General features: G+C 39.0%; 1 protein-coding gene across 1 annotated transcript in view; it reads right to left on the bottom strand.

Annotated features, from left to right (window-relative positions):
- The window catches only part of CD86 (CD86 molecule), a 95296-nt gene extending 80662 nt beyond the window's left edge, over positions 1-14634 (bottom strand). The window contains exon 1 of the mRNA XM_070406306.1: positions 14500-14634. Within this exon, the coding sequence (XP_070262407.1) occupies positions 14500-14513 (14 nt within the window). The 5' untranslated portion in view covers positions 14514-14634. The remainder of the gene's footprint in view (positions 1-14499) is intronic.
- Between the last annotated feature and the right edge of the window lie 7178 nt (positions 14635-21812).

Raw genomic sequence — 21812 nt, 5'->3', positions numbered from 1 at the left:
CTGAGGAAAGAGGGGGAGCCGGAGGAGGTGGCAGCGAATTGAATGCTGAGACCCCCCTGGGCCCAGGACTGGGGCAGCCATTCCTCCAGAGGGTGGAATTCCTCCCCCCAGCCCCCCAGGCAAGGAGCACAGCCACACCCAGATTCCACCCTGTATGAGATAAAGGACTAAAACAAGCTGATTAGTCCCTGGGAGTTACCAGGGTCTGGCCTATAGAGGGATTTTCAGTCCCACCAACAACACAGAGCAGGGTAAGGATTAAAAAAGGATAGAGAAGCTGTATAGCCTCAGAGGCCAACCCAAAAACACTGCCACCCAGAGGTTGAGCCACAAACTGACTCTTAGGGGAATACAAATTAAGGCAGACTGGATCACAAATACGGCCTGCTTTAAAATCAGGACTGTGATTTACAACACGGAGGAACAGTGTAATGCAGGCAACACTCTCCTAAATACCTGGCAGGACCAAGGCGAACCAGGCTGAAGAGTAGAAGAACCGAAAGACCATCACTACTGCAAATTTTTTCTTTTTCTTTTTCTTTTTAATTTTTTCACCTTTTTACTAAGAAACCAATTTTTTTTTCTCTTTTTCTTCTTTTTCCATCACCTGATTTTACCCTTTCAATTACCACATTTTTATTTTTAACCAGTATTATTACTCCTACCATTTTACCATTTTTTAAAGTGCCATTTTATTTTCTCTTTATTTTCTTTTGGGATTAGTGTTCTCCATTCTATTTTCATCGTTCCTTTAGCATTAATTTTCCCTATCTCAATTCCACCTCTTTGCTAAAACCCTCTTCCTTACTTTTCCCCTTTTGGTGTCCTGTTTCTCTTACCCTATTCCTGCTCCAGACCTTCCCAATTCCCTCTTTTTACCCCCTGTCTAATTCCACCCTACTTATATATCCTATTTCCAATCTACTGCTCTAAATCCTTATACACCTATTCTTTATCCTTCTTCACTTTCCAACCATTTTTTTTTCTCTCTTATCTTTCTATTGTTTTCTTGATTGTTGAATATATTGGGCTTTTTTTTTTTTTTTTTTTTTTTTTTTTTTTTTTTAAATTTGTTTGTTTGTTTTGTTTTGTGTTTTTTCTTCTTTTTTAGGACTGGTTGTGAGGTTGTTTTTCTTTTTCTTTTTCTTTTTCTTTTTTTTTTCTGCTGGTTTTTCCCTTCCCTCCCCCACCCCACCCCAGCTATTTTTGTGCTTCTGTTTTCCCTTACCCCTCTGGATATTATTGGTGGTTTGTAGTTTGCATTCATCTCCAGGGATCTGTTGCTGGAATTTGTTGAGATTAGTGGCAGTTCTATTGGAGTTTGCTCCTCATACGGGGAGTCTCTTCCCCACTTCTACTTCATTCTCTTTTTTCGCTCTCTTTTTTCCCCCCTCTTTTTTCCCAATTCTATTTTTGCACTCCTTTTTTGTTTGTTTTTTTCTTATTTTTCTTTTCTGTTCTCTCTTTTATCTTCTTCTCTTCTTTCTCCCTTATCCCCTAATTCTCTTAATTCGGTTGGTCACCTTTATTTGGAGTTATTAATATTGTGAATATACTTGTGTTCAGTGCCTGGTACGTTGTGCCTTGCTCTGTTGTATTTTGTGCCTTTAAATCAACGCAGCAGATCCAAGCAACAGCAGCCCCCTGATCACCGCAGCCTCCTGATCACCACAGCCTCCTGATCACCACACCCTCTGTCTGTGGAACAGCAACTGTACGTGAAGCCTCCCCCCACCAGCCAGAAGAGCCAACACAGCTGTGAACAACACCCACCAGAGGAGCTGCTGCCAACTGGAAAGCAGCTGCTACCGCAACCGTCTGAGCAGCAACCACAACCCAAGGAGCCCCTGCCACCCAGGGAGCAGCCACTGAACACCTCAACATCTACATATGTCAGCGAGATCAAACATGGGTAGGCAAAGAAACCCCCAAAGGAAAGAAAAGGAGGACTCGCCAGAAAAGCAGCTAAGTGAGACAGAGATATGCAACATGACGGAAAAAGAATTCAGAATAAGGTTCCTAGAGTACATGCACCACATGTTCAAGAAGCAAGAAGAAACAGATGAAAAACTCAACTACTTATGCAAGAAGCTAGAAGAAACAGATGAAAAAATCAACAACTTAAGTAAGTCCCAAGAAGAAATGAAGAGTGACATAGCTTCAATAAAAAACTCCATTGAAAGTATCAACAGTAGACTGGGAGAAGCGGAGGACCGAATTAGTGAATTAGAAGACAAGGAAGCAAAACACACTCAAACTGTACGGCAAATGGAGAAAAAAATTAAAAGACAGGAGGAGAGCCTAAGGGAGCTTTGGGACAACATGAAACGAAACAACATACGAATAATAGGGGTGCCAGAACAACAGAAAGATGAACATGGATTAGAAAACCTATTCGAAGAAATAATATCAGAAAACTTCCCTGAGGTGGGGAAGAAAAAAGTCACACAAGCCCAGAGAGTCCCAAACAAGGTGAACCCGAAAAGACCCACACCAAGACACATCATAATTACCATGGCAAATGTTCAGGATAAAGAGAGAATCTTACAGGCTGCAAGAGAGAGACGGAAAGTAACATACAAGGGATCTCCCATTAGATTATCAAATGATTTCTCAACAGAAACACATCAGGCCAGAAAAGAATGGACGGAAATCTACAAAGTGATGCAAAGCAAAGGTCTGAATCCAAGAATACTCTATCCAGCAAGGCTATCATTCAAAATTGAAGGGGAAATAAGAAGCTTCACAGACAAAAAAGGGCTAAGGGAGTTTATCACCACCAAGCCAGCCATGCAAGAAATGCTAAAGGGACTGGTGTAAAAAGAAGAAATATCAAGCTCAGAAAGAAAACAGCCACACACACACACACAAAAAGAAATGGCTACAAACAAATACCTTTCAATAATAACTTTAAATGTAAATGGACTAAATGCTCCAACCAAAAGACATCGAGTGGCTGAATGGATAAAAAAACATGACCCATACATCTGCTGTCTACAAGAGACCCACCTCATTAGAAGGGACTCACACAGACTGAAAGTGAAGGGATGGAAAAATATCTTTCACGCAAATGGAAAGGAAAAGAAAGCTGGGGTAGCAATACTTATATCTGACAAAGTACATCTCAAAGTGAAGGCCATAACCAGAGATAAGGAAGGCCACTTCATAATACTAAAGGGATCAATACAACAAGAAGATATAACCCTGGTAAACATATATGCACCCAATGCAGGAGCACCCACATACATAAGAAAACTTCTGGAAGATATCAGGGGAGAGATCGACAACAATACAATCATAGTAGGGGACTTTAATACACCACTGACATCACTGGATAAATCCGCTAGACAAAAACTCAGCAAAGAAACAGCAATCCTAAATGACTCACTAGATCAGATGGACTTAATTGACATCTTCAGAACACTTCACCCCACAGCTGCGGAATATACATTCCTCTCAGGTGCTCATGGGACATATTCAAAAATAGACCACATATTGGGTCACAAGCAAAGTCTCCACAAATTCAAGAAGATTGAAATCATAAAAAGCTTCTTCGCAGACCACGATGGCATAATGTTAGAAATAAACTACAATAAAAACAACCCAAAATACTCAAACACTTGGAAGCTGAATAGCATGTTATTAAATATTGATTGGGTTACCGATGACATCAAAGAAGAAATTAAAAACATCCTGGACACTAATGACAATGAAAACACAACAATCCAAAACCTCTGGGACACAATGAAAGCAGTCCTGAGAGGGAAGTTTATAGCTCTACAGGCCTATCTCAAAAAACAAGAAAAAATGGTAGTCAATCATCTAACTCTACAACTCAAAGAATTAGAAAGAGAGCAACAAGAAAACCCCAGAGTGAGCAGAAGGAAGGAGATAATAAAGATTAGAGCAGAAATCAATGAAATAGAGACCAAAAAAACAATACAGAAAATCAATGAAACCAAGAGCTGGTTCTTTGAAAGGATAAACAAGATTGACAAACCCCTAGCCAGGCTCACCAAGAAGCAAAGAGAGAGGTCCCAAATAAACCAAATCAGAAATGATAGAGGCGAAATAACAACAGACCCCACAGAAATACAAATGATTGTTAAACAATACTACGAGCAACTCTACTCCAACAAACTGGACAACCTGGAGGAAATGGACAAATTCCTAGAAAAATACAACATTCCAAAACTCAATCAGGAAGAATCTAAAAACCTCAATAGGCCAATAACTATGGAAGAAATTGAAGCAGTCATCAGAAAGCTTCCAGCAAACAAAAGCCCAGGGCCAGACGGCTTCACAGGGGAGTTCTACCAAACATTCAAGGAAGAACTAAAACCTACCCTCCTCAGACTACTACAAAAAATTCAAGAGGAAGGAACGCTTCCAAGCTCATTCTATGAAGCCAGCATCACCCTAATACCAAAACCAGGTAAAGACATCACAATGAAAGAGAATTACAGGCCAATATCCCTCATGAACATAGATGCCAAAATCCTCAACAAAATCTTAGCAAATCGGATCCAGCAGTACATCAGAAGGATCATACACCATGACCAAGTAGGATTCATCCCAGAGATGCAAGGATGGTACAACATCCGTAAATCAATAAATGTGATACATCACATAAACAAATTGAAAGAAAAAAACCACATGGTCATATCAATTGATGCAGAAAAAGCATTCGACAAAATCCAACACCCATTTTTGATAAAAACTCTCAGAAAGGTGGGAATAGAAGGATCATACCTCAACATAATAAAAGCCATATATGACAGGCCCACTGCCAACATCATACTCAATGGACAAAAACTAACACCATTTCCCCTAAGAACAGGAACAAGACAGGGATGCCCACTCTCACCACTCCTGTTCAACATAGTACTGGAAGTATTAGCCATTGCAATTAGGCAAGAAGAAGGAATAAAAGGCATCCAAATTGGAAAAGAGGAAGTAAAACTGTCCTTATTTGCAGATGACATGATATTATACATACAAAACCCTAGAGACTCCATCAAAAAGCTACTAGACTTAATACATGAATTTGGCAATGTAGCAGGATACAAAATTAACCCCAAGAAATCTGAGGCATTTCTATACACCAACAGTGAACTTTCAGAAAGGGAGATCAGAAAAACAATCCCATTTACCATCGCACCAAAAAAATTAAGATACCTAGGAATAAACTTAACTAAAGAGGTTAAAGACCTCTACTCAGAAAACTACAGGACGTTGAAAAAAGAGATAGAGGAAGACATAAACAGATGGAAGAACATACCATGTTCTTGGATTGGTAGAATCAACATCATTAAAATGTCCATACTACCCAAAGCAATCTATACATTCAACGCACTTCCCATTAAAATACCAATGGCCTTCTTCAAAGATCTAGAACGAACTCTCCAAAAATTCATCTGGAATAAAAAAAGACCCCGAATAGCTGCAACGATCCTGAGAAAGAACAAAGTAGGTGGGATCTCAATGCCAGATATCAAGCTGTATTACAAAGCCACTGTTCTCAAAACTGCCTGGTACTGGCACAAGAACAGACATATAGATCAGTGGAATAGAATAGAGAGTCCAGAAATTAGCCCGAACCAATATGCTCAATTAATTTTTGACAAAGGAGGCATGAACATACAATGGAGCCAAGATAGTCTCTTCAATAAATGGTGTTGGGAAAATTGGACAGACATATGCAAGAAAATGAAACTAGACCACCAACTTACACCATACACAAGAATAAACTCAAAATGGATAAAGGACTTAAATGTACGACAGGAAACCATAAAAATTCTAGAAGAATACAAAGGCAACAAAATCTCAGACATATGCCAAAACAATTTCTTCACTGATACAGCTCCTAGGGCAGTTGAAACTAAAGAGAAACTGAACAAATGGGACTACATCAAAATAAAAAGCTTCTGCACAGCAAAAGAAACCATCAACAAAACAACAAGAAAACCCACCTCGTGGGAAAACATATTTGCCAACGTCATATCTGATAAGGGCTTAATCTCCAAAATTTATAGGGAACTCATACAACTTAACAAAAAGAAGATAAACAATCCAATCAAAAAATGGGCAAAGGATCTAAATAGACACCTTTCAAAAGAGGACATTCAGAAAGCCAAGAGACATATGAAAACATGCTCAAAGTCACTAATCATCCGAGAGATGCAAATCAAAACAACAATGAGGTACCATCTCACACCTGTCAGAATGGCCATCATCAACAAATCAACAAACGACAAGTGCTGGAGAGGATGTGGAGAAAAAGGAACACTTGTGCACTGCTGGTGGGAATGCAGACTGGTGCAGCCACTATGGAAGGCAGTATGGAGGTTCCTCAAAAAATTGGAAATGGAACTCCCATTTGACCCTGTGATCCCACTACTAGGAATATATCCCAAGAAACCAGAAACACCTATCAGAAAGGATATATGCACCCAGATGTTCATAGCAGCACAATTCACCATAGCTAAGATCTGGAAACAGCCTAAGTGCCCATCAGTAGATGAATGGATTAGAAAACTGTGGTACATCTACACGATGGAATACTATGCTGCTGTTAAAAAGAAGGAACTCCTACCATTTGCAACATCATGGATGGAACTGGAGAGCATTATGCTAAGTGAAACAAGCCAGTCAATGAAGGAAAAATACCACATGATCTCACTCATTCATGGATAATAAAGACCATTACAAACTTTTGAACAATAATAGATACAGAGGCAGAGCTGCCTCAAACTGATTGTCAAACTGCAGTGGGAAGGCCAGAGAGAGTTGGGGGGCAGGAGGGAGGGGAGTAAGAGATCAACCGAAGGACTTGTATGCATGCATATAAGCATAACTAATGGACATAAGACACTGGGGGGTAAGGGAGGGTAGTGGTTTGTCAAGGGCGGGGGGGGAAAAAGGATACTTATGTAATACCCTTTGTAATACTTTAAGAGGAAAATAAAAAAAAAAAAAAAAAAAAAAAATAAATTCATATAAACCTCATGACACTGGTAAGTACTCATAGCCACATTTTACAGATGGGGGCACTAACATTCAGGGAGCTGGGTAGCTTCCCCAAGGTGATACCACTAGTAACATAAAACTACCTATTATTTGACACCAGCCTGACTGACTCAAAACTCTGGCATTGACTCAAAACTTTGTCATTTATATTTATTTTTTTAATCACAGACACTTACTCAAGACACAATGCTGCTTACAGACAAATGGAACAGCTACCTTTGTGCTCCCCGGGAACCTCACACACTTCACTGTCATAAAAAAATCATCACAGTTGCTATATTTACCACTAAGCTGAGCTCCTTGAGGAGAGAAATCATATTTACTTATCTTTGGTGTACTTCTAATGTGTGGCACAGTGCCTGGAACAAAGGTGCTGAATGAACTGAAAACACTAGCACATAGAGAAATAGGCAGTGGCCAGAATGGGTGTTTGCTTGTACAGATGCTTCTCAACTTACGACGGGTTTATTTTCTTATTTTTTACTAGAGGCCCAGTGCATGGATTCATGTACTGGTGGGGTCCCTCGGCCTGGCCTGCACCCTCTCACAATCTGGGACCCCTTGGGGGATGTCAGACTGCCAGTTTTGGCCCAATCCCTGCAGACAAGGCCAAGGGACCCCACTGGTTCATGAATCCATGCACCAGGCCTCTAGTATGCATATAAGATCTTTGGTTAATCTCTTTCTGCCCTCCCCCCTTCCCTCTGAGATTCATCAGTCTGTTCCATGTTTCCATGCCTGTGCATTGAGCATCTGCCCCCTGGTGGTCAGTGCACATCATAGCTACAGGTTGAGCAGTCAGACAGTCACTTAGGTTTTTAATAGTATATATATATAGATAGATTCTAGCCATTCTGATAGGTGTGCAGTGATAGCTCACTGTGGTTTTAATTTTAATTTCCATAATGGCTAATGACATTGAACATCCTTTCATGTACTTACTTGTCACCTGTACTTACATATCCTCTTTGGGGAAGTGTCTTTTTATATCTTTAGTCTTTTTTAATTGGATCATTCATTTGTTTGTTTACTATTTAATTTGATAAATGAAAATATCTAATTGGTGTTTGTCTTGGTGTTTCTTTAATATCTAATGAGAATGAATATTTTTGTCATTTATATTTATATTTTTTAATCACAGTTATTAACTGCACTGGATTGCTTTTGTCATTTTATTTTATTTTTTAAAATATATTTTTATTAATTTCAGAGAGGGAAAGAGAAATAGAAACATCAATGATTAGAGAGAATCATTGATCGGCTGCCTCCTACATGACCCCCACTGGGGATCAAGCCCACAACCCAAGCATGTGACCTTTGACTGGAATCAAAACTGGGACCCTTCTGTCTGTAGGCTGACACTCTATCCACTGAGCCAAACCAGGTAGGGCATTTTTGTCATTTTATAATTGTTTTATATTCCCAGTTAGACTATTAAAACTACATGTTGGCTATTTCTTCACAAAGCCTTAGAACTATCAGGTTCTTGATAAAGATTTATTCTTTAGTTGGTTGAAAATATTTGTAAGATGGGCATGATGATCTAGGTTTATCTTTTGGGTATTTACTTAAGGTTTTGCTCCATGGAAATTTCTGGTTGGTAGTGACTGGTTTACTTCATTCTTTTTATTATTATTCGGTCTTTTATTAGATTTTTTTTAGTAAAATCTGATTAATTTGATTCCCTAATATAGAACTGTGACATTGGGTTATTTGGCAATCAAATCCCTGAGACTACGGAAAGAAAATTTAAGACTCATTTGAGTTCAAAGCTTTCTAAGAAAGTGCTTTAATACTTCTCCATTCCAAGTCTATGGGTTTTTTTTTCCCCCTGCTTATTGAAATAAATGATAGGTGATCCCCAAAATTTCACTCAAACTTGTTTTCTTCTTTTCATCACCAAATTCACCATGGGTTTCATCTTTGAGAAGCCTTGAATAACAACTTTCTATGGCTTAACAAAACAGAGTGGAATCTGTGTTTGTACCAAAATCCCAAAGTGGAAAATGACAACTACGAAAATCGTTTTCTTCCTGAAATCCTTCCCAAACCAGTTTTGAGTGGAATAAGAAGTATTGACTTTTCTCTCCCATGTTTAGCTGTTAAGTTAGAGGATACTCCAGGTTCGGCTGACTCAACTCAAGTTGTTTCCCTGTGGCTCTTTATGAACAGTAGAGGCAAGTTTGGTCCAGTGAAGAGGTCCCCTTTCATCACCGAATTTTTTCAGCAGTAGTCTATTTGCTGTCTCCACGTTCTCAGCTCTCTGAGGTCTGCTCCTACTTAACTGGGAGTATTCTACAAAGGTCACTGAAGGCCTCAGAATTGACATTTTCAGTCATTCTCCTACTTCACCTTTCTGCAGAATTTGATCCTGTGACTACTCTCTGCTTTGTGAAACATTTTTCTCCTCTTCACTTAGGTAACCTAATGGTTTTAGACACTCCCCCTCCCACATCTGAGACATGTATTCAGTTTCTTTCTCTGGCAGTATGCACTCTTATTAAGGTACTAGTGGCCCGGTGCACGAAATTTGTGCTGGGGGTAAGGGGGGCTGCCCTAATTGGTTTGACTCAGTGGATAGAGCGTCGGCCTGCGGACTGAAAGGTCCCAGGTTCGATTCCGGTCAAGGGCATGTACCTTGGTTGCGGGCACATCCCCAGTAGGAGGTGTGCAGGAAGCATTTACCAAATGTATTCATTTATTAGGAATAGTGGATGAAAAGGGGCACTGTAATAAATCTGAGAGTAACCTCACAGAGTGATGTGATAAAAAAAAATAATTCCTAACTGGGCAGGTCCTAGGCTTATAACTTCTTAACTCAAAGGTTTATCTTTGCCTTGACCAAGTCCTGTCCATTGTTTTTGTGCATCTAGGTTAATACACCATTGAAATGCTTCTTTTGCAGACCCCTCAGAAGCGTAGTTACTTTCAAGAGAGCACATAATCTTGTTAACTATCCTGTCATTCAATCCCTGCCTTGCTTTCTTTCACCTTCATGTAATCTTTCCTATATTCCCTTCTTAATTCCAAATGCATAAAAGAAACTGCAAAACTGTCACTCTTCGGAGCATTTGAGATCTTGTTTCCCAGCAATTGTCATCAGTTTGGATCAAATAAACTCTTATAAAAATTCTCTACAGGTTTAGACATTTTATGTTGACAGGATGTAGTAACAAAGTTCCATAACTGAGTAGCTTAAACCACAAAAACGTATTGTCTCATAGTTCTAGAAGTCAGAGTTCCAAAATAAAGATGTTGGGAGTGCTGATTCCTCCCAAGGACTGTGGGGGGGGGGGGGGGGGGGGGGGATCTGTTCCAAGGAGGGATCTTTCATTGGCTTGTAGATGGCCCTCTTCTCCATGTCTGTTCACACCATCTTCTCTCTATCTGTGTTTCTGCATCCAAATTTCTTCTTTGTAAACCACCAGTCATTTTGGATTAGGGCCTACCCTGATGACCTCATTTTAACTTGATTATCTCCAAACATGATCACATCCTGAGGTACTGATGGTTAAGACTTCAACATATGAATTTTGAGGGAACACAATTCAACCTTAAAACTGAGTTGCTAGAGTCACTTTTCGTATTGTACCTCATGTGCTCAATGTAGAAGTTTGGTAAATAAGTTTTGTCTTTCCATGGACACATCCTCCTCTTTCTTGCATCTCTCTCCTGCTTTGCTCCAATCTATGGTCCCTCCTTGGAATTTATTTTGGACTCTTCATCCTACCTCCTTAAATTTCAAAGTTTTACAGGTTCCATCCTTGGCTTCTTCTCACTTTACCATCTCTCGCTAGTGATCTCACCCACAACAGGAATTTCAACTATCAGCTGTACTTATGCTAAAGACTCTTAATGTCTACTCCAGCCCATATCCCTTTCTTGAGTTTTGCCTGTATATCCACTTGTCTACTTTCACATCACCATGCACCTGCTCCACACAATCTCAAATTCAGTATTTTAAAAAACGGACTCAACTTCTGCCCTCTCTTTTCCCCTGCCCAAACCCAATCCACTTCCTATAGATCCCCTATTTTGGGGGGAAGAATGCCACCATGTATTTAGATTTCTTCTTCCAAGCTCCACATCTGTCAAAACCAAAATCCTGTCAACTGTAGTTCTTAAATATCTTTTAAATGCATCCTCACCTCTCTGGTCCCACCATAAGTACCCTGATTTCATGTCCCTAACACCCGTCCTTGAATTATTACAATAGTTTTCTGAATGATTTCCTTGTCACCTCAAATCAATTCTGCGTTCTGCTGCCAGAGGAATTTTTAAAGCAAACTTTATCATTATCTCTGCTTATTTATGTATGACCGCTCAAACTTAGGCTATGACTTTAGGATAATCATGACTGGATGCCTGGGCTCTCAAGGCTCCTTGTCCTGTCCCTCCCAGTTTCTACCTCATCCTCTTTTATTACTATCTGTAAGGCATCTTCTCGTAGCTATACTTGCAATTCCATCATGTACCCTATTTGTCTATTCACCCATACCTTGGATTTTTAAACCAACGTGACACCCTTTCCCATGAAGTCCACAGCTGAAGGTCTATAAAAGTATCTGAGTTATCTCTTCCTTCCTGCACTAGCTCTTTGCTCCAGGATTTATTTCTGTGCCTAACCTCGTTCTTAGCTTCCTTAGCTGCACCCTCCTCTCCAGCATTTGGTTTCCCATTGTGATCAGTCATTCCCTTGAAGTGGTTGGCCTTGTACTTAGGCTCTGCCTGTTTCAGGTCAGCTTCCCTTGCAGCCGAGCCTGGGGCTGTCCTGACGGGCTCAGAGGGTATTAACCACCTGCTTGAAAAAACCTTCCTATTGTCATCAGAAAACCTTCCTATTGCCATCATATTGCCATCAATAGTTGTATAATCTTAGACAAATCACTTTTTCTCTATTTCTAAATTCTAACAGTAATAGTAGTAAAAACAACTAATAATAATTACTGAGTAATTATCAGAACAAGGTCCTAAGCACTTTACATGGATTATCACATTAAAATCTCATAACCACCTTATAACAAGTCACAACTATGCCTGTAATAAACATAAAAAACTGAGGATTACAATTATTAAGCAACTTGTCCAAAGTCATATAGCTAGAAAGTGGGAGAAGCTAGAATTCAAACCCTAGTACTCATGTTCCAAAGTTTAGCCACTTAACCACTACACTATTCTTTCTCCCAACATGCAGCTCACTCTCTAGAGCCATGCCATCAAATCCATAAAATAAGAAAATGAGGGCTCTAATGTCTTCTACATAGAACATCCTATGAAAACAAGCCTATTAGGATCTAGTGAATTATGAGTAAAGTTGGTATATTTGAGGAGGAGTCAAGATACAAAAAAAAAAAAATAAGTACAAAGGGCCAAAGCCCTAACAATGAAATTTTACAAATTCTGAGTTATTGGTTTCTTTTTCTTAGATATTTAAATTTATTTTTCTGCATGCACATATAATCCAAGTTTAAAAACACAAAGTAGAAAATCAAAATTATCTATATTTCTGATTAATGTTGTGTGTATACAGGTATCATGTATGTAATAAACATTCTGATTTTTTTGTTCTTAAACTAAACATATCAAAAATTGTTCTACAATAGAATTTTTAATGATTGTATGGTATATATGGATACTCCTTAATTAACCACTTACCTATGTTCACACACTTATTTCCAAGACTTTCCCTAATAGAAACAATGGCAAGAAAAATATTCATGTCCTAAAACTTTACAGACATTTATGATTATGTCCTTACAACAAAGTCCTAAAAGTTAAACTGCTTGGCTAAAGGAAATACACACTTTAAGGGCTTTTGATATGAATCAACAGATTATTGTCCAGAAAGATATTACCATCGTCTGGTAATAAGGACATAAAATGTTCCTCCCTCCTGAGAAGCATGCCACTTTGATAAAAGAAAAATAGTATTTCACTGTTTTAATTTGTATTTCTTTTATTTCAGATAAGACTAAACATTATTTATTGGTCATTTATATTCTAAAATTTCCTGCTCATAATCAATTTTCAAGCACTTTGAAACAAGGAGAATCTAGACAGTGGCCTGTGGTTCTATAGACATCTACAAGCAGTATTAACATAATTAAGTGGTACCATTTCTGTGGCTCCACAAAAATTATAAATTCTGAAAATATTTTTCACACATGTGTAACATTTCAAAATTCCACTGGAGGGAAAAGTAATCTTTACTTGGAAATCAAATTCTAATCTTCTGAAGAAAAAGGAGCAAAGCCGTTTTCCAAACCAGTAAGCACTGGGTAGATTATTTACTACTGGTCTTAGATTTTCAAAGACCAGTAGTAAATAACAACTGACCCCAGCTGCCACGATCCAAGAGAAGGGAGGTGTGACCCCTTCCAGTAAGTCACAGCCATAGGGGACTGCCAGGGCATGGAGAAACCCTGTGGTGAACAACCAACCGGCAAGAAAGATTTTAGCCCTGACCCTTATGAGCAGTGTGAGCTTTAGCCTTTTCAGCCAGTTATCTCACTCATGAAACAGTGATGATAGCATTTTCCTGAGAGTCATGGCAAAGATTAAAATTCAGTGAGATGACAGTAAAGTACACAGCACACCAAGCATGTTCAATGCCTAGTAGCTAATTGAATTACTCTGCTTTTTTCCATCACCTCACCCCACTCAGAATCTCCCATGGTTTATTTGTGACTCATTATCTGGGTTCTGTATTTTCTTTTTATACTTCATCTTCCTCTTCCTTTTCCTTAGCCTGTCCCTTTCTACCTTCTCTATCGCATTAACCCAGCTCCCTGCCAAACCGACGTTGGTATACACAAAATTTACTATTAGTCATGTTTATGCAGACATTTTAAAATTTCATGATTCTTGACATCAACAACTGCAACGTTGAAATATTTGAAAAACAAATTTACAAAATTAACCACTTAAAAAACAACATCAAGCAATAACAATTTCAGCAGCTCAATAATTCCCTCCTTCAAGTGGCAGTCAAATGTCTTTGACAGAAAATGTCTAAAAAGCTTCCCCGCCTTGGAACTCTGGAATCAACCTAGAGTGGATACTCCAAGAAGGGAAGAATGGCTTTGGGACTTTAGCTAATGTTTCATAGCATCCAGTGGTCGGCAAACTCTTTAGTCAATAGAACCAAATATCAACAGTACAACGATTGAAATTTCTTTTGAGAGCCAAATTTTTTAAACTTAAACTATATAGGTACATTGTTATTAACTTAATTAGGGTACTCCTAAGGCTTAGGAAGAGCCACACTCAAGGGGCCAAAGAGCCACATGTTGCTCGCGAGCAGCAGTTTGCCGACCATGGGCACATAGACCATTCTTAATGCATATTAGCATCTTGGGCAGGAAAAAAAGAAAACAGCACCTTAACCTCAGCCTGCCGCTGAAGTCACTTAATTAAAAATTGCCTTTCAAAAATCATAAGAAAATAAGAATAAGAATAAGAATCACTTACCATCTGAGATCCATCTTGGCTGCTGTGTTCCCCGTTGGGCTAACGTCTGGGAATGACCCCACTTGTCCGTCTGTGTGTTCTGTGTGTGCTCGTGTGCGTTACAGTGGAAGGAGGAGCAATCCGTTCTACTCCTGTGAAAGCCTTCCTTCTCAATGACTTTCTCAATGACTGTACACCCTGTAACTTTCTTTAATAAAAGCTGTTCCTCTTTTCTGTTTTGTCAGATTTTGCTGACAACTGTGGAATTTAACCCTTTCCTTGCATGTGAATTCATTAACCTTGTCTAAATACACGTTTAAAAAATAATTAGTGGCTTGAATTCCAGATACAACATGGAGAGAGGCAGACTAATCCCCCCCCCCCCACGCTTGAATTTCCCTAAAAAACCTAGAAAATAAAATAATTAAAGAGAGGAGGGGAAAAATATCTTCATCTATAAAATAGAATCAAAGAAAATTCTATAGATTTTGGTAAGACAATAAATGTGATCTATTATGCTTCTGGATTGGGAGTGAGCAGCTTTCCCCCTGCTGATTACCACCACTGAGCTGATGGAGGATTTTAATGACCTTTGAGGGCAAGGGGGTGTCCCTCCTCTGAGAGTTGCACAACCCAGCATGGCACCAAAAGCTACTGCTTTTTATTATTTCATTTCGACTATAGCCAAAGATAAAAATGGTCAAATAGAAGATTCCTGAAATAGAGGAATATTTAAGAAAAAGCAGTATCCTAAAATTAAGAGATGTACATGTAAGGGAAACATAAAAGTCATGAAGTAGAGACTATTACCAGAAAAAAAGAAATCTTCACATATGAACTCAAAAGGGCACTATTATGGGACTCAAAGGGGTTGTCAAAACATTTATGAAGATAAATTTTTATTTAGATAATTATTGTGGAAATTTTAAATTCCAAAGACAAAAAGGGCTAAAAACAAAATTTAAAACTGGGGATGACTACAGAGAAAGATAAGCTTGGCCTCTTACTCAACCCTAAATATCAGAAAAACATGAAACAATATCTATGGAGGTTTTTTTTTTAAATCCTCACCCGAGGATATGCTTTTATTAATTTGAGAGAGAGAGAGAAACATAGATTGGTTGCCTCCTGTATTTGCCCTGACCAGGCATAGAACCTGCAACCTAGATATGCACCCTGACTGGGAATCAAACCTGTGAACTGACCCACCTGGCCAGGACTCTATAAAGTTTTGAGGTAGAATATTCTCTACCCAGATAAGATTCCAGTTAAATGTAAAGTCGATATAAATGTATTACCAAAGAAACATATGAATTTGGGGGTACACAATTTAGTCCACAACAAATATATTTTTGTATCTATTAAGGCTATCTCTTTTTATTTCTTTTTTTTCAAAATCTTCTAAAGTCATAGTTACTATTCTTTCTACTTACATTCTGGAGTAATTTTTTTATTTAAAAATAAATCCTCCATTAAGTATTTTTAGAACTTATCAGTAAATTTTACAATTGTGCTATTTTCATCATCTATTTTACTTTTACACAAGCTATATATAAGACAACACATTATTATTACTTTGCTTTGGATAAACAGTTATCCTTTAGCACATTTAAATCTAAAGAAAAAATAGATTTTACTTTCATTTATTCCATTTCATTTACTCCATTATTCCATTAAAATTTTTGTGTATATCCAATTTTCTGATCTATTTCATATTCTTTGTGCCTAAAGTTCCCCCCCCCCCAGATTTATGGAGATATAATTGACATACAACATTGCTTAAGTTTAAAGTGTACAATGTGATTATTTGATACTAGAGTCCCAGTGCACGAAATTTGCGCACTCGGGAGAGGGGGCATCCTTCAGCCTAGCCTGTACCTTCTTGCAGTCCAGGGGCCGTTGGAGGATGTCCTGACTGCTGGGGAGTGGGCCTAAGCCAGCAGTCAGACATCCTTATCGCTGCTATGGAGGTGGGAGAGGCTCCCGCCACCGCCGCTGCACTCACCAGTCAGGAGCCCAGCTTCTGGCTGAGCAGCGCTCAGCCTGTGGGAGCGCACTAACCACCAGGGGGCAGCTCCTGTGTTGAGTGTCTGCCCCCTGGTGGTCAGTGCATGTCATAGCGACCGGTCGTTCCACTGTTTGGTCAATTTTCATATCATCCTTTTATTATATAGGATACATATATATTGCAAAATAATTACAACAGTGTTAATTAACATCTCCATCACCTCACATAAGTACCATGCCTAAAGTTTGTGAACTTTTGTTTTCTTTTGTTTTTTTATACTTCTTGCAAACTATGTATACTGGCAGTGAATTTCATAAATATTTGTCTGCAAAAGCATTTCTCTATCATTTATGAAAAGTATTTTTGCTGAGCAAAGAATTTGGGTTAACAGTTTTCTTCCTTTCAGCACTTTAAATATGTCAGTACATTGTCTTCTTACTGGCTCAGTTTCTGGGGGGTAGGAAGTCTGCTATAATTTCTATCCTTGTCCTTCTGTAGGTAAGTTTTTTCTGTGTGTATTTTTAAGTTTTTCTTTTTTTGTTTTTAGCAGTTTGAATATTGATATAAATTGAATTATGTCTCCCCAAAGCTCATATGTTGAAGTCCTAATCCCAAGTACCCCCAAATGTGACTTATTTGGAGAGATAGCCTTTAAAAGGGTGATTAAATTAAAATGAGACTGTTAAAGGTTGCCCCTAATCCATTATGACTGGTATCCTTATCCTATATAATAAAAGCCTAATATGCTAAGTGTCCAGTCATCCATTCAACCAATCAAAGTGTAATATGCCAATGATATGCTAAGGCCGTTCAACCACTCGCTATGATGTACACTGACCACCAGGGGACAGACAGTTGACCAGTCGACCAGTCACTGTGACACTCTGACTGGTAGGTTAGCTTGCTGCTGAGGTCCAGCCAATCAGGACTGAGCAAGACAGGCCGGACATGCGCTGGAGCCCTCCCACAGTCCCTCCCTGGCCGGCCAACCTCCCACGTCCCTCCCAGCCCCGATCGTGCACCGGTGGGGTCCCTTGGCCTGGCCTGCACACTCTCAAATCCAGGACCCATCAGGGGATATCAGAGAGCTGGTTTTGGCCCAATTCTACAGGCCAGGCTGAGGGATCCCACTGGTGCACAAATTCATGCACCAGGCCTCTAGTAAGAAAAGAGACACTATGGATGACATCCATGGACAGAAGGATGACCATGTGAAGAGACAGCAAGAGGACAGCCATCTGCAAGCCAAGAGGAGGTGGTCCAGAGAAAACCAATCCTGTCAAGCACCTTGATCTTTAACTTGCAGCCTTCAGAACTGTGAAATATACATTTCTGTTGTTTTAGCCTCCCAGTCTATGGAACTTTGTTGTGGTAGCCCTAGCAAACTAATACAAATTTGATATGCCAAGGACTGGGTTTTGGTTTTGGTATTTATCCTTCATGGTGTTTTTTGAGCTCCTTAGGTCTGTGATTTGAGGAAAATTCTTAGCTATTATCTCTTCAAATGTTTTTTCTTGTCTCATATTCTCTCTCTCTCTACTCCAATTGCATGTGTATTTTACCATTTGGTATTTTCCTTCAGCTTTTGGTTGCTCTGTTCTGTTTCTTCCACATTTTATTTTTTTCTCTTCCTTACCACTTTATAGAATTTCTATTGACTTATTTTCAAGTTCCATCAGTTTTTCTTTTGCTGTGTCAAGTCTACTGATGGCCCTCTTTAAGGCATTTTTCATCTTTGTTAGTGAATATGTTTCTTTTAGCATTTCTATTTGATTCTTTCATGTAGTTGACATTTCTCTGCTATCTGTCTGATTCTACATGCTGTCTAACTTTTCCATTAGATCCTTTAACATCTTAATTATAATTATTTTAAATTCCTTGTAATATAGTTTCAACAACTGTGTCATATTTTTGTATGGTTCTGATTATTACTTTGTCTCTTCAGATTTTTATTTTTCTTGCCATTTTGTCTGTGTGCCCCTCCCCCCATCATATGTTGAGGCCCTATTTGGAGATGGAGCCCTTGGGAGGTAATTAGGCTTAGATAAGGTCATAAGGATGAGGCCATTATAATGGGATTAGTGCTCATCTGAGAAGAGACATCAGTGAACTTTATTTCTCTCTCTCTTATTGTATGGAGACATGAGAAGACAGCCATCTGAAAGTTAGGTAGAGAGCTCGCATCAGAACCCAACCATTCTGGCACCCTGATCTTGGACTTCGCAGCCTCCAGAACTGTGGGAATAAATTTATGCTGTTTAAGCCACCTAGTCTATGGCATTTTGTTATGGTAGCCTGAGCAGACTAAGACAATTTCACAATTATTTTTTGTCAAAGTCAGATGTGTTTTATACATAATAGATACTGAGGTAAATATGTTTTATCCTTAAAGATAAGCCTGCCTCGACTGGTGCAGTCACTGTGGAGAACAGTATGGAGTTTCCTCAAAAAATTAAAAATGGAACTCCCATTTGACCCAGTGATCCCACTTCTAGGAATATATCCCAAGAAACTAGAAACACCAATCAGAAAGGATATATGCACCCCTATGTTCATAGCAGCACAATTCACCATAGCTAAGATTTGGAAACAGCCTAAGTGCCCATCAGTAGATGAGTGGATTAAAAAACTTTGATACATCTACATAATGGAATACTATGCTGCTGTAAAAAAGAAGGAATTCTTACCATTTGCAGCAGCATGGATGGATCTGGAGAGCATTATGCTAAGCGAAGTAATCCAGCTAGAGAAAGATAAATATCACATGATCTCAATCATTTATGGAATATAATGAACAACATAAACTAATTAATAAAAACAGATCCAGAGACAGAGAAGCATCGATCAGACTGTCAAACCCCAGAGGGAAGGTAGGGGAGGGTGGGGGTAAGGGGGAAAGATCAACCAAAGGACTTGTATGCATGCATATAAGCCTAACTAACGGACACTGACAACAGGGGGGTGAGGGCATGAGTTGGGAAGGTCTGGGGGGTTATGGTGGGATAAGGACACATATGTAATACCTTAATCAATAAAGAAATCTAAAAAAAGAAAAAGACGGACAAAGGCCCTGGAAGGACCATGAGTGTGACCCTCAGACACAGTGGTCAGTTCTTCTGGGGACTTAGAACATCTTCTCTCATGATCTTGGGGCAAAGCACTTCAATGAATGATGCCAGGACAATCACATAAAAAAAAGAATTGCCTGTAAATCCTGTCAGAAGAAACCCACTTACAAAAGATAAACATTTAAACTTCCTGTCATCTCATCTTATCTCATCTCAAAGAGATGAGCAAAGGGTAAATCTCACCATAGCCCCTTTCCTGAAGAATAAATCATTAATTTTATCATTAATGACTACAATAAAAGGATGTCAAAGGAGCAATTAAAAAAAAAAAAAAAAAAGATAAGCCTGCCTTTTCTTCTGATAGGCCCTTAGTAATGTTGGGTATTTATGTTAATTTTGTCTGGAGTTGAGTTGGTTTTGAATTTTATTGTTGCTATAGCTAACCTTAGTGCACCACAGGCTTCAGCTTTCTCCAGTGACCTTGTGTGGACTGTTTGCCAGAGTGTTTTTCTCAATATCTGCTCTCCACTTGGCTTCATGTCTCTGCTTTGTTTTGAGTCCTTCCTTTGAACTGCTCCCCAGGAGGAATCTGTCTTTTGCAGCTTTTGTAGCTGTATTCCATTCTTATTTTTACTTAACACTTTTTAGAGTGGTGATGGGAGTGGGGATAAGGAAGTCAAAGTTCTCTGGTCTTCTCATTGTTTCAGTTTTAGTCAGACATTGTCAACTTGCTTCTTATGGGCCTCGACTAGTGTTCTTGCCCTTCTTTCAGATTTAGTGCTGAGTCAGAATCGATTGGGGTAAATTTTTTCTTCTTGTTTTCTTCCCCCAGTGTTGATGGGCTCACATCAATGTTTTTGTTTCCATTGTCCCTGCAGATTAAGTTTTTTGTTCAATAAGGGAGATAGAATAGATGGGTTTGGGCAGAGTTTAAACAGCAATTTCTAGTTCCCATCATCCAGCCATTCCTGTGAGGAAAATTTCCATAGGATTTTTTCCAATCTTTCTTTGTGAGCTCCTGATGAGGGTCTCACAGAAAAACCCTGCAAAAAGGTGCAAAACTCCAGGGGCTTCACTAGCCTACATTCAACCTTTAGTCATTTATTATAATACTAGAGGCCTGGTGCACAAATTTGTGCATGGTGGGGTCCCTCAGCCTGGCTGGCAATCAGGGCAGTCTTGCCCAGTCCTGATCGGGCCAATAGGGGCTGGCCAGCTGGAGAGGGACCATGGGAGGGCTCCAGGGCATGTCCGGCCTGTCTCGCCCAGTCCTGATCAGCCAGACCCCAGTAGCAAGCTAACCTACTGGTCGGAGCATCTGTCCTCTGATGGTCAGTGCACATCATAGTGACTGGTTGAGCAGTCAACTGAACAGTAGAACGATTGGTTGGACACTTAGTATATTAGGCTTTTATATATATATAGATTCCAGCTGACTCTTGTTACTGGATTATATGGCATCTAGAGGCATCTGCCGCAAGTGCTCTGATCTTGTTTTACCATGTAGGATCTTGACTCTCCTAAATTTTAGATTACATTTTTGTCCTGTGACAGAAGGTGTCTTAAGGAGTCAAGAATGTACATTAGTTTGCAGTTTGTCCAGCACTTTCTTATTGTAAGGGTGGGAATAATTCTCTTTTTAGCTCTCTACATCTCTGACGTAAAACCAGAATTAATCTCTATAATTCTTCACATGCAATTTTTGGGACTTGACAAAAATAACTAGATACACAAGTTTGATGAAAAGAAAGTCAACATATATAATCAACTGAATTTCTATATGCCAGCCACAAAAAAAATTAATGATACGATTTACCATCAAACTATATTAACACCTAAAAAGAAGCCCTGATGGCGTATGACATTTCTACTCCTGCCCTCCCCACCAAAGAAACTAAAAAAAAATTATTGAAAGAAAGTGAAAATATAAAAATACATGGAAGTACACACTAAGTTCAAAAATTGGGAGGCTCAATAATATAAAAATGGCAATCCATCCCCCCAATCCTAATTCAGATCCTACCAGATTTTTGTGGAAATTAGTAAGCTGATTATAAAATGTGTGTTGAAATGCAAAAGACTAAGAATAGTCAAGGCATTCTGAAGAAGAAAAGGACTTGTTTTGTAGAAGGATTTCTCTAGTAAATATCAAGACTTGTTATAAGGCTATAATAACTAAATGAGTGTGGTATTGGCAAAAGGGTTGGCAAATGAATAGACCAATGGAAGAGGATAGAAAATCCAGAATCAGATATACA

Source organism: Myotis yumanensis, unplaced genomic scaffold (genome assembly GCF_028538775.1).
Source record: "Myotis yumanensis isolate MYYU_CA2020_CCGP unplaced genomic scaffold, mMyoYum1.0.hap1 SCAF_2, whole genome shotgun sequence".
NCBI classification, from domain to species: Eukaryota; Metazoa; Chordata; class Mammalia; order Chiroptera; family Vespertilionidae; genus Myotis; species Myotis yumanensis.
Note: the sequence above shows the minus strand (reverse complement) of the source record. Positions and strands in the feature narration are given on the sequence as shown.